The following is a 12254-nucleotide window of genomic DNA, read 5'->3' as shown; positions in this document are numbered from 1 at the left end:
TCGCTGTTCAGTCCAGTTCTAAATGCAGCCTACTATCAAAAGGTGAAAATAGGGCATATATGACTATGAAGAAAATAACAATTCAAGTGGAAGCTGACATTACATGGATTTACTTCCAGTTGCTTTAACAGAAAATAACATTGTACAACTCACTGTTTTTCGACCGTAATCTGAGGAGTCCTATCTCCCAGAGAGAACAACTATTGGAAAAAAAAAGGGGTGGGGGGGTCCACAGCTGAGATTTGGGGCTCCCAGCGGCGTCATGCAGAGCCGATCATTGTCTCTCTCACACTTTCTAACTGGCCATTTCACGACATCCAGACAGCACATCGGGCCGTACGCAGCAGCAGAAGCAGCTTCGCCCTCAGGGCTTTTTTTTTCTCCCTGACGTCGACCATAACTCACAATTTGGATTCAAAGCGCGGATGGGGGCAATTACTGGACTTAATGTCTCCTTTCCGATCGACCGATAGTCAAATGAGTTAAGCAATGGCTGCAGAGATTTGAGACCCCCCCCCCACCCACCCCCGGGTGCGAGAAGTGTCTTTTTAAATAAATCCCAACTAAAAAAAAAAAAAACTTTCATTTCACCGAGAAGAAGATCGGTGGACATCATGCACAGATTTGCGGATTTAATACTCAGAAAGCCACTGAGTGCGTTTGATTTCGGATTACAGTGACACACAGGACGAGGTTTTTTTTTTCTGAAGGGGGAGATTTTTTAGGAGTCTGCTCTCTCTCTCTCTCTCGCTCCTGTTCGCTGTCCTTCGGGTTCCTGCAAGACTCCCAGAGTCGTGGAGAGCCCATGCAGTCGCCAAGGTTGGTTTATCTTTAGTTCGAGACTTATTTAGAATTGTAATAAATGTTATCGGAGTATATTTTACGCAGGAGTCTTGCCAGTTTTTGCCGAGCTGGCAGGGGTTTTAAACTGTATCTCTGTGTCCTAAAATATGTATATTTTTCAGATGTACAAATCAGGAGAGCTCGATTTCTGCAATATTAACAACGTTAACCATTTTGCAAGTGTCACTCAAGAATTACGCATAAAAACTGGGTTCACTTCACCTCACTGCATTTTTAAATATTGAAGTATGCAGCACTATTTAATGCTTCACGTTGTCAGCATTTATCAGCTCCTAAACAGAAATAGCGTTGAGGCTATTACTTCTATCTGACATGGAATGACAAGAAGGATCTTCTTCCAGGCAGTGCAACGGGACAAATGCGCCTGCTGGCTGCAGATTTACACCTTTTTAAATCCCAATTGCATGACAGCCTGTAATTAGAGCAATAGACGAGCTGTCCATATAGCTCAGATTTAATGACAGGTTTGGTTGTCCTCATAATGCCATGTGCGTTTGTGTCGTGATTTGAGGTTTCATATCAGAGCTCATAACAAGCGCCATCTGTTGGATAAGAGGATCAGTCCGCTGTGACCATCGATACAGACGCATATAAAAATTTAGTGCGCAATTCAACACTGAAGAAGAGATGAAGCGCTTCACCAGTATTACTTACATTACACTATATTCAGTGGATGAAAATGTCGAAACGCTGTCAGGTTTGACAGGTGATATCAAAGATTTAAAGCACACCATTAAAAGTGATAGGATTATATCTACTGGATTTATGGAGATGTTTTATTGTTAAATGATGTCACCTTCACCTGTCGCAGCATGTGGCGCACATGACAGCTGTTTCTTATGTGTCATTTCTCTATGGAGATGTTAAATCCCAGGAAAAACTCATTTCAATTAATTAGCAATCAAACAGTCTGTTGATTGATCAGAGACTAAAATATCATCCAAAGGCCAAAGTATAGCCGATAGCAAATGTTTGATGAGAAAAGCCATATTGGGGAGAAGAAACCTGACCTCGTTTTGATTGGTGCTGTAGTCAAACTGATAAGATATGCCTTTGTGATGAGAATTAGGGCTGCAGTCTATAACATTTCAGAAAATGAGTCAGAAATGGCATCACAATGTGTCAGAGCTCAGGATGATGAGTTCATATTGCGTCTATATTCCAACAAACAGCCACAACACAAAGACATTCATTCTTACAGTGATATAAAACGGAGAATATTAGTGAATCTTTGCATTTGTGAAGCTGACGATTGACTAATCTGTTAATCGACTAAACATTGACTCTGTAATTAAAATCAGATATTTTAATACAGAATAAGGAATATATAGGTCCTAACTGAATAAATGGATTGTAGACTTCAAAATAAATTGTTTAAAGATTGTTTAAAGATCTAAAGATTTCAACCAAGAAATGAAAGACCAATAATTGAGGAGCAGAGCAAAAGATATCATTAACATCTTGATAGTAAGTAATATACAGACACCATTGTCTGCAAAGTTGCTGCAACAGGTTTCAAATCTACAATCTGCACCATCTATTTTCCGGATGTGATGTGAACAATCCACTAACGTGTGAATCACTCACATTTAAAGATATCTGCACAACAGTAGGACAATTTAATTCCTGTGTTTGCCTCTACATCCACACTGTCACTGCTAAAAGCCCCAAAATGTTCCACAACTCATCAAAACACATCACAGAGCAACGTCTACCTTTCAGTTAGTCATTCATTGTAGATGTGAATACATGCTGGGAATCAGTCTGCACAGGGCCACCCTTGTTGAAAACATGTGTAGGCTCAGACCTCATTGTGCAGGAACGTATCCATCATCCACGAGAGGGACAGCAAGCATTCACAAAGACGTTCACCGTACTATGGAAAAATACCGTACAGCCAGCCATAACCTGAGTGTGCTGCCATCTGTGTGGTAGTATGTTGGTGTGAATGGCAGTAAAAGACAGCAGGAATGTGTCATGTGTATAAGATAATCAAAGAAGGTGGTACTACGCCTTTTAGAGGAGGGGATCACGGCCTGCTCTTTGTGGAAATGTATTCAAATCCTTCAAACTGGCATGCATTAAATAAGCCCACTCTATTACAAGTCCTGCATTCTTAGTTTTACTTTAAATCAACGCACTCCTTGTGGTCCCTTTCTCACTGCTGATGTGGTAACCTGCGTATGTACTGCAGTTATGGCTTTGATTACTTCATGTACTGTTGGGTGATTTAAACTACAGCAAGGCATCATGGTTTGTAGTTATATGCTGGGTCACGGGGAACTAGTGCCATCAGTAAAGAGTACAATGTCCTGTCCAACGCAGTAGGTATCATTGAGAACACACCGCTCATGTTCTTAAGAGTTTTTTCGGGGAATTTAACAACTGAGGATGAGTTGTCACTATCATATAATTACAGGCATATTTCACAAAGTGGGTTTTTAAATGCTGGATGGATTCTAATTGTGCTTCCTTTACTTCCACCCTTTAATATTCAGTTTGATTTTATGTTTTGGCAGTTGAATTCCATTAGAACCCTTTTAAGTTCCAGTTTGTCTGACAGTATGTCTGACACATAGAGCTGAAACTATTTGGCAATTAATACATTTGTCAATCAACGGAAATTTTTTCTGCAACTTTTTTGATAATTGGTTAATCATTTAAGGCATTTTTTGGTGCAAAAGTGCTAAATATTCGCTTGCTACACCCTGTCGAACATGAATATTTGATGTTTTTGTATTTAATGTGTGAACTAAATATCTTTGGGTTTCAGATTGCTGGACAAAACAGCCAATGTGAATATGTGAGCTTTGGGAAACTGTGAGATTGCCAATCTTCACTATGGTCTCACATTTTATTATGTAAAAAAATAAATTATCAATAAAACAATAAGCTGATTAATCGATCATGAAAATAATTGTTGGGGGCAGGTCTAATAAATATTACAAAACAGCTTGTTCAAATTCCATACGTGATGTTTACGCTGAGTGAAATATTCAATCCTAAATTCTTTTGGCTTCACCATTTCATCAAATGGGAATGTTCTCTGTGTCTTCTGCATCATTTTGTTCACATGTATCCAACATTCAGTTTGACAAAATTGCCATCTTTAGAACCTTTAGGGTCTCCACTAGAACATAGAATGATGTTATGTGGATTTTTGTCTGCACAGTGTGAGTTAGTTGGCCTACCAGTGGGTCTGTGAGGACGAAAAGGGGCAACTTGGCTTGCAGCCACCATTTTAAGTAATGCATTATTATATCTCAGGTTTAATAAACACGGCAATGAGTGCTGATATGAAGGGCAGATCATTCACAGCTATGTGAGAATAAACGCAATGTTTCTTTACATTGTATGTTGTCGTTTTCCAACTCTTTCCCCTCTGTGTTGATCTCCACACACACACACACACACACACACACACACACACACACACATGCTTCCGATCAGACCTTTCGCACACACGGCGTTGTGGACGAGCACGTTGCGGGTCGCGAAGACTCGGTCGTCGTCCTACAAGTCTGCACATTGAGTTGTAATTTGAAACGTGCAGAGGGGGTTTAAGGGCAGAACAGGAGAGCCGTGATTGGTTCAGTGTGTCCGCTGTGCTCCTTCTCGACACTCCCTAAAAAGGAAGACAGATTGGCTGGCTGGCTGCTTTCAGCCGCTTGTCCCGCACTGAGTGTTCGCTCTCAGCTAAGAGGGCAGAAACAACTTGTTACCAGTCAGGGATGAGACGGCGGGACTTCAGACCTCTTTTATGGGACTTTTTGTGGGTTTTCTCAACGAGGACTCGGTGTGGCTCTAACTCGTCTCCTCTGTCCTTTCCTTAACCCGGTGCGACCACCAGGGAGAGGAGTGCAGAGCGACCCCGAGCTGGATGGACGGTTATGGGGAAAAGAGGAAGAGCCTCGGCGCTTGACGTGTGCAGAGTCCTCGCGGTGTTTCTCTCGCTCTTCCCCTGCGGTAAGATGATACTTTTTGTTACTTTTTTAATTAAAAAGCAAAAGTTTTTCAAATAAAGTTTTTTTTTCTTTTTCTTTTTCTTTTTTAAAGCGACATACTGGCATGTTTTCACTGATACGGTTTAACATGGTACACCACAATATGATACGGTTTTTGCTGAAGTTCGCAAATTGCTATAAACAATACATGCATGTATAAGTCGCTGCAGCAAATCAGTTGGAATTGCATTCAAACTAAATACAACAATGAATCTGGATCACTGAGATTTTGGGATTGTAGTAAACCTACGTGCAGACGTCTGGTTTTTGAAAATATTACAACAGGCTGGAAAGTTAACAGCCATGCCATTACAGCGCAACATGCGAGTAGTTCAAGCAGCGTTAGCTTTACTCAGTGTTTTACTATTTTATTAGAGAAAGACTAAACAAAGTGAGAGGTCCCTTAGGAGCTGCTGCAGCCCCCCAACTCTTGTTTTGTTTGGGGGATGGTGCATGCCTCGGTGTTTTGCAGTGGCTCCTTGGAGAACTTTAAGTTCGGTTATTAATTAAGCAGGGAATAACACTTTGAGATGTTTTAATTGCTGCCATTAAAACTTCCTTTAGAGAGTGTGGTGGTGGGATTATGGTTTGAATGCGCCTGTTGCAATGTGTCCAAAAATCCACTATAATAGCAATTTTTTAAAAGGTCCAGTGAACTGTTGCAGTGACTGTGTATCTTTTATATTTGACTCCCACATGTTTGTGTTTAAATTGTCTTAATATCCTTGTAATTTGAAAATGGGATGATTGCAGTGGTTCACTTTTTGCAGTGTGGATACCTAGTTCAGCTCACTTTGCATGTTTGCCAAACCCTTATCAGTTTCCCTCTTAAGTCAAACAACAAAGGGATAACACTGATAGTTGAGATCAAGATTAGTTTATTGCCATCTATCAAATGGCTGGAAGATGGAGAGGCCATGTGGGGGTTGGAGAGAGCTGCGGCGAAGCTTTCAGGAGGGATATCATTTAAAGTGTTACTTCAAAGTGTTGATATGGCTTTGGGTGAAACTTCTCACGGCCTATTCAAATAAATGCTTTATTAGTCAAAGGTAATACTAATCACACATGGTGTGACAACAAGGCATTCTTAGATATGTTTAAAGAACATTGTGTAAAGAGTTGGACGGATGTGGCAATAACGTTGGAGGCAACAATCTACCGTCAGTAGCGTTTATTATCACTATAGGTGATGATTAGGATTCCCAAATGGCAATTTTTACTTCTGCATTAACCAATGAGTGTGAAAGGTTGACCAGAGGATGTTCAGATCTGCGTTTAGTTCACATGTGTTTCATGCTGGGAAAAGATTTTTTATACATATTGGCATTATGTTATTTGTCCTTTTTTTTTTTTTTAAATGATGTACAAACAAACCTCAGCAGCAAATCTAGAATGAGGCTTTCGCTTTCTATTTATTTTCTCCAGCATTTGAGTGTTTTTCAAATTTTGACCAGATGCCAACTAGATGATAGACAAAACAAAAGTATGTGACAAAATATAAGAGTTCCTACTTTGCTATTATTAAAATGTGTTTTAACTTGATGTATAGTATTTGGCACTGCGGCCTAACCACGATGGCTGTGTGGAAATGTTGTTGATTATTCTTGTTTTAGATTCAATTTTAAATCTGTGCTTCAAAGCTACCATCAATAACAGCCAACGTGTATTTATAGCTGTGTCTTGATCATGTTTCTCAATGACATGGTGTCCTGTGGTTTGCTTCTTTTTGTTCAAACTGTCTATTGTTCCTCCCTGACAGTGAGCCTGCAGTGCAAGATCCTCAAGTGTAACTCCGAATTTTGGGCCTCCACCTCAAACTCTGGCCCCGAGGAGGAGTTTTGCACAGCACTGCGAGCGTACAACGGCTGTGTACGCCGGACTGCGCGGACCTGCAGGGGGGACCTGGCGTACCACTCCGCCCAGCATGGCATAGAGGATCTAATGAGCCAACACAACTGCTCCAAGGAGGGGCCGACGTCCCAACCACACGCCCGCACCCCTCTTCCTCCTCCACCTCCGCCGCTGCTGCCCGACAGCCAGGAGCGCTCGGACGGGCCAGAAGTGTGCCACTATGAGCGCAGTCTTCACCGCAACACCGCGCCGCCCAACTACACCCACTGTGGCTTCTTTGGAGATCCACACCTCCGAACATTTAGTGATGACTTCCAGACATGTAAGGTGGAAGGAGCCTGGCCGCTCATCCACAACAAATACCTGTCTGTCCAGGTGACCAACACTCCTGTGGTGCCAGGGTCTTTGGCCACCGCCACGAGCAAGGTGGGGATCCTGTCTCTTCGTCCTGTATGCATGTCAATGTGGTCTACTTAGTTCAAAAGCAATAACTCTGGGGATCAAACACGGAATCAACTCAGGGCTGGTATTTTCATTTGTCGACTCATCGTCTCGTCCATAAATCGATGAAAAATGTCCATGGCGACATCGTCCCGTATCTTGTTTTGTCTGTCTAACAGTCCAAAATATTCAGTTTACTATCACATAAGTCAAAGAAAAGCAGCATGTTCTCACATTTGAGAAGCTGGAACAAGGACATTTTAGACATTTTTGCAAGACTCATAAATGAATGGAGCAGTTGTTTCAGCTCTACAATCAACAGAAAAGTGTTCAGCAACAGTTGTGACAATCAATTAATCATTGAAGTAATATATAAATCAAAAGTGCCAAAAATGGCTGTTCTAGCTTCTCCTATGAAGTTTTTAAAATCTGTTTTATTAAATATGTGTGAGGCTTTGACTGTTGGTCAGACATAAAAAAAACTTTGTTTCATTGATTTGACGTGTTAGTCGCATCAGATCATCCTACTGTTCATATTCGCGTGTCGTCTTTCATGTGGTCTGTTGGTCAGAGCTGCTGTGGGACTGCTTCTCTGGTTCGTGTTTGGATGAGGTTCACATTGACGGATAATGAAGCCAAACCCAGTTCCATTGCAAAGATCTAAATAAGCTTTATAAATGATATGTTAGCGTTACAACAGCGGTGCTGCATCAAATGTTAACACGAGGCTCCATTTTCACTTTTCACTGTGGACAGCGCAGACTGATGTTTGGCCTACTTAGAGTGTCGTCCACACTGAGCCCATTAGGTTCAGAAATGTTGTGTCTGCACAGAACTGTAGACATTTTCACTCCGTTATGAGATATTTTCTTTCGTGGCTTTATCAGCCGTGCATTCCTGGTTATTGTTGCTTTGTTTAATGGTGAATGGGTTCGTTTGGATGTCTGTCCCTGAAATGGCTTTCAGTAGAACTTGAGGTCAATAACAAAGAAGTAGGAGCATTTGTAGTTGGCAAAGTTTTGACAGCAATGATTCTGGACCTCAGCCACTCGGCAGAGTCTCAAAACGGAGGTATTTAGACTGAGGCATACGGCAAGAGAATGTTGTCCTTATGTACATTTGTAGAAAGTATAATTTTCTGCAATTAAGGTTTCTTAATTATACTCTATTAAGTTTTTTTTAAAGCTTTTAAAGTAATGACATTTTTTGATAATGCTGTTCTTGGAAGCAAATGAGACAACTTTTCTGAAGATCTTGATTCTGGACAAAGGGAAAACAAGGCAGGAGCCAAAGCCACCTGTGCAAACAAGGCCCCTCTGCTAAAAGATCTGCAATAGCAGAGCTCTGTGCTGCTGCATTACTCTTGCAACAGCAAATAAAACTGTCTGCTTATTTCCATCTTAATTCTGATGGAGGGATAATGGAGGCTTTTTTGTTTGTTTTCATTAAAAGCAAACAAAAAAGATCCAGTGAGAGAAAAAAAAAACAGAAGATAATGTAGGTGGGAAATGTTCCCCCCTGAGGGCGGAGGGAGTTGACACAGAACTGGTGCAACAGATAAATTGTCATGCTAATAGCGTATTCTGTAGACTCCCTCTGTCACAAGCGAGCAGACATCGGTCCCTCGGCTTTTCCTGGTGTCGCCGCTCCGACAATGGCTCATTGGTGTCCCGATGAAACCGAGCTCGCGGAGTCCTGAGAGGTCTCCCTTAATTAGCTGCAGAGTATATCGCTCCGTCCTGGCCCAACGCCACTCCCTGGAGCATAGTTGTGGGGTTCACAGGCAGGTTTTTCAGCGCGATGAATGGATCGTCTTTGTGTCTGCAAACTGAGGCCTGATTTTACATAGCCGAGACTCGTGTTTTTTGAGGGCGTTTACCTTGGCCTCCCCCATGTTGAGCCAGTGCTGAAATGGGACACTTAAGTGGGGTGGATGGCACATATAGCACAAACTTGTTCTTAATGCAAATGTATAAGCACTTCCCTTTTTTTTTTTTTTTTTATTTATTTATTTTTTTTATTTAAAGAGTTTACATCTACTGCATTTTACCAGCATTCCAGAAAAGCACTGCAACTAATGTCTACACACTTGCATTTATGAGAAAGGCAAAACGCACACGATGATTTACGCTGAGATGTCTTTCTCTTTCTGTTCCCCTGCAGCTGACAATCATCTTTAAGAATTTCCAGGAGTGCGTGGACCAGAAGATGTACCACGCGGAGACGGATGAGCTGCCGGCTGCATTTGCAGATGGCTCCAAGAACGGAGGGGATCGGCACGGAGCGAACACTCTGCGCGTGGTGGAGAAGGTTCCCGGGCAGCACGTGGAGATTCAGGCCAGGTACATCGGAACAACCATAGTGGTCCGGCAGGTGGGCCGCTACCTGACCTTTGCCGTGCGGATGCCGGAGGAAGTTGTGAACTCGGTGGAGGAAGGCGACGACCAGGACCTGTACCTGTGTCTCCACGGCTGCCCCGCCAACCAGCGCATCGACTTCAGGAGCTTCAAGGTCCGTGCGGCGGAAGCCCACAGCGTGGGCAAGATCAGGGGCGGCACCGCGGCGCACGGATTTACCTACCAGTCGGCCAAGGCCAAATGCAAAGAGCGGCTCCCGGTGGAGGACCTGTACTTTCAGTCGTGCGTGTTTGACCTCCTCTCCTCTGGAGACATCAACTTCACCATGGCCGCCTACTACGCCTTTGAGGATGTAAAAATGCTCCACTCCAACAGCAAGAGATACCACATCTTTGAAAAGGACGCGTTTATGAGTAATGCCGGCCCGAGGGGCAAAGGTTTCCTCTCACTCCTCTTGCTCAACATCCTTGCTGTCTTACTGTGGGTTGAATGTTGCACAGTTCATCTATAGTTGCGTCACAGCAGTATCCTCGTGTTGTATCTGTCAGTGAGTGTTAGAGTACCGTCGCTGTGTCGTGCATTGGCTCCTCTCGTCTGCTCTGGTCCTGAGACTTGACTGGTGGCTTGCCAGTAGAGTCCTCCCAGGCCCGAGCCTCATTTTAGTAGGATTGTCATGTCTCGACTTCAGTCTAATGACAAGTAGAGGTCGCCGTGCTCCCACCTATCATCACGTGTGTTTAGCTGGTTCATAGGACCGGTCTTTGATGAGAGCAGCGGTGAGAGAGCCCAGCTACTCCAGAGCTCAGGATATCCACCTGGGATTAAATCCCACATTCTCACCGGGCCCGCATGCCTATGGGAAGCCGGACAAGATGATCTTTTGCAGAAAGAAGAGTTTGCTGATCCTCCCTCTCCTGATCCGCTCATTGGTGCCGAGCCAGTGGCTCATGTGGCGACGCGAGAGGACCTGACAGGGGCTTTTGTTAACCTAAGGCCAGAAGCAGCTCTATGTTTGATTAGTTTCCAGCTTTGGAAAAGCCGGAGCCTTTTTGGAGGAAGCACTCAGCCAAAAGGATGTCAGGGCAGTGTCTCCAGTTGTCTGCTGTGGAGATTAATGGGTAATATTGTAATACAATTTTGTGTGTGTGTGTGCGTGTGTGTGTGTGTGTGCATTAGTCAAATATGTGTGCAGAACTCAGCATCTGTGGTTAATTTTGTGTGTTTGTGGGTCTCCAGGAGAAATCTTTCCCAAGTGTGTGGAACCCCAAAATTTCAGAAATAGAAAAGATGAGGCGCTCCACGATCTGTCAATATGACCTCTTATCTGCCAAGTAGCAAATCCCAAAAGGGAAATGATTTAAAAAAAAAAAAAAAAAAGAAAAAGAAAAGTCTCTTTTCAGCATCATACAGACCTTTTACTCCATTGTTTGGGCTGACATGTTGATCAGTGTTTTGTATTTTACGTCTGTAATGTGAATGTAGCGAACAAGAAAAGCAAAAGAACAACCGTAGTTCAGGGCACTCCTAGCGTTTACAGAATGTAGATCGACCTGTCGAACTTAAACGCCTCTTAGGTAGCATTTTGTGACTTGAACTCTCCATTTCAAGCCTGTGGTGTAGATACTGTTAGTACTAGCTGTAAAGACGTCAGTTTAGCATTTTATAGACGACCAGTGTGCTGAGCTGACCGTGGCTTTGTGCGTAAACGATAAGCACATGTCGGTAGACGTGATTTCATGGCTTCAGTCATTGCCAAAGAACAAGCCCTCGTGCCAACATTTCCCTCCCAACAACTGAATTTTCCATCTTTCAGTCTTAACAATTCACATTTGGGGGATTCTTAATTGTATATAGCTTGTGTTTGTTGGTGAATAATGCATTACAGTAACACACTGTAAAAGCAGCATTGGTTTTCCTTTTAGCAAGTCGCACCTTTGCTTTTCTTGTGTTTTCATGCGAACACTTTCCATTTTGAACTTTGGCGCTCAGCTGCAATATCTGGAAATGTGCAAGTCCTCCACGTAGATAGTTACTACTCTGGCACAGTTCTACGGTCATTTATCCTTTACACTGAAGTATTTGGCAGGCTTTACTACTGCTATTTGGAACATGTAATGGTGCAGTTTGACAACAACAAAACAAAAAAAAAAGTCACGCAAACAAATGATTGTAATGTTGAATCTTGTGTTAATAGATGTAATTTGTGTTGTGAGTTTTACAGTATATGGTTCTACATTTGAAATGTGAGGTTGTACATATGCTTTGTGAGTTTAAATTTGTATATTACCAGTTGTGTTTTGAATGTATCACTCCTGTTTTTGTAAATCAGATGTTTTGGTGAATGTGAACTTTTTTTTTTTTTTTTTGAAAAGGGATTTCTTACAAAAACATGAACACCACAGAACAAGATCTTCTTTACTATATACAGTACTGAGGAAGTGATCAAATGCTGGTTGTCATCACTTTATCTAAAACATGCTGAATGCAGTCCACATCATCTAGAAACATGTTCTGGGGTGTTCGTGTTTTTGAGTTTAAAGCACTTTATGTTTTCTCTTCCATTTAGCTCTTATTGTTTGAATTTCTGTGTCAGACTTGTAGATGGCAGAAAAGAGTTTTAAAAAATAGCTGAATGGGAAATGCCAGAAAGATCAAACTGTTTGTAAAGCAAATGCGGTGCCACACGCCAGCTGTTTATAATGTAAATTATTTATTGAATAAAAGAAAATGTCTTGTT

The 12254-nt window shown here is 42.3% G+C and overlaps 1 protein-coding gene and 1 long non-coding RNA gene across 3 annotated transcripts in view; one reads left to right on the top strand and one right to left on the bottom strand.

Annotated features, from left to right (window-relative positions):
- LOC116395014 (uncharacterized) overlaps positions 1-509 on the bottom strand; it is a 21984-nt gene extending 21475 nt beyond the window's left edge. For both annotated transcript variants that reach the window (XR_004213494.1, XR_004213495.1), the window contains exon 1: positions 154-509. This is a non-coding gene — a long non-coding RNA (uncharacterized LOC116395014). The remainder of the gene's footprint in view (positions 1-153) is intronic.
- Positions 283-12254, top strand: rgma (repulsive guidance molecule BMP co-receptor a). The gene is made up of 4 exons (XM_031868471.1): positions 283-819; positions 4715-4830; positions 6628-7145; positions 9324-12254. Exons 1-4 carry the CDS (start codon positions 806-808, stop codon positions 10026-10028), a joined length of 1353 nt encoding a protein of 450 aa, XP_031724331.1. The 5' UTR covers positions 283-805; the 3' UTR covers positions 10029-12254.

Source organism: Anarrhichthys ocellatus, unplaced genomic scaffold (assembly GCF_004355925.1).
Source record: "Anarrhichthys ocellatus isolate YVR2014 unplaced genomic scaffold, GSC_Weel_1.0 scaffold2, whole genome shotgun sequence".
NCBI classification, from domain to species: domain Eukaryota; kingdom Metazoa; phylum Chordata; class Actinopteri; order Perciformes; family Anarhichadidae; genus Anarrhichthys; species Anarrhichthys ocellatus.
This window is presented reverse-complemented; position numbering and strand designations above follow the sequence as displayed.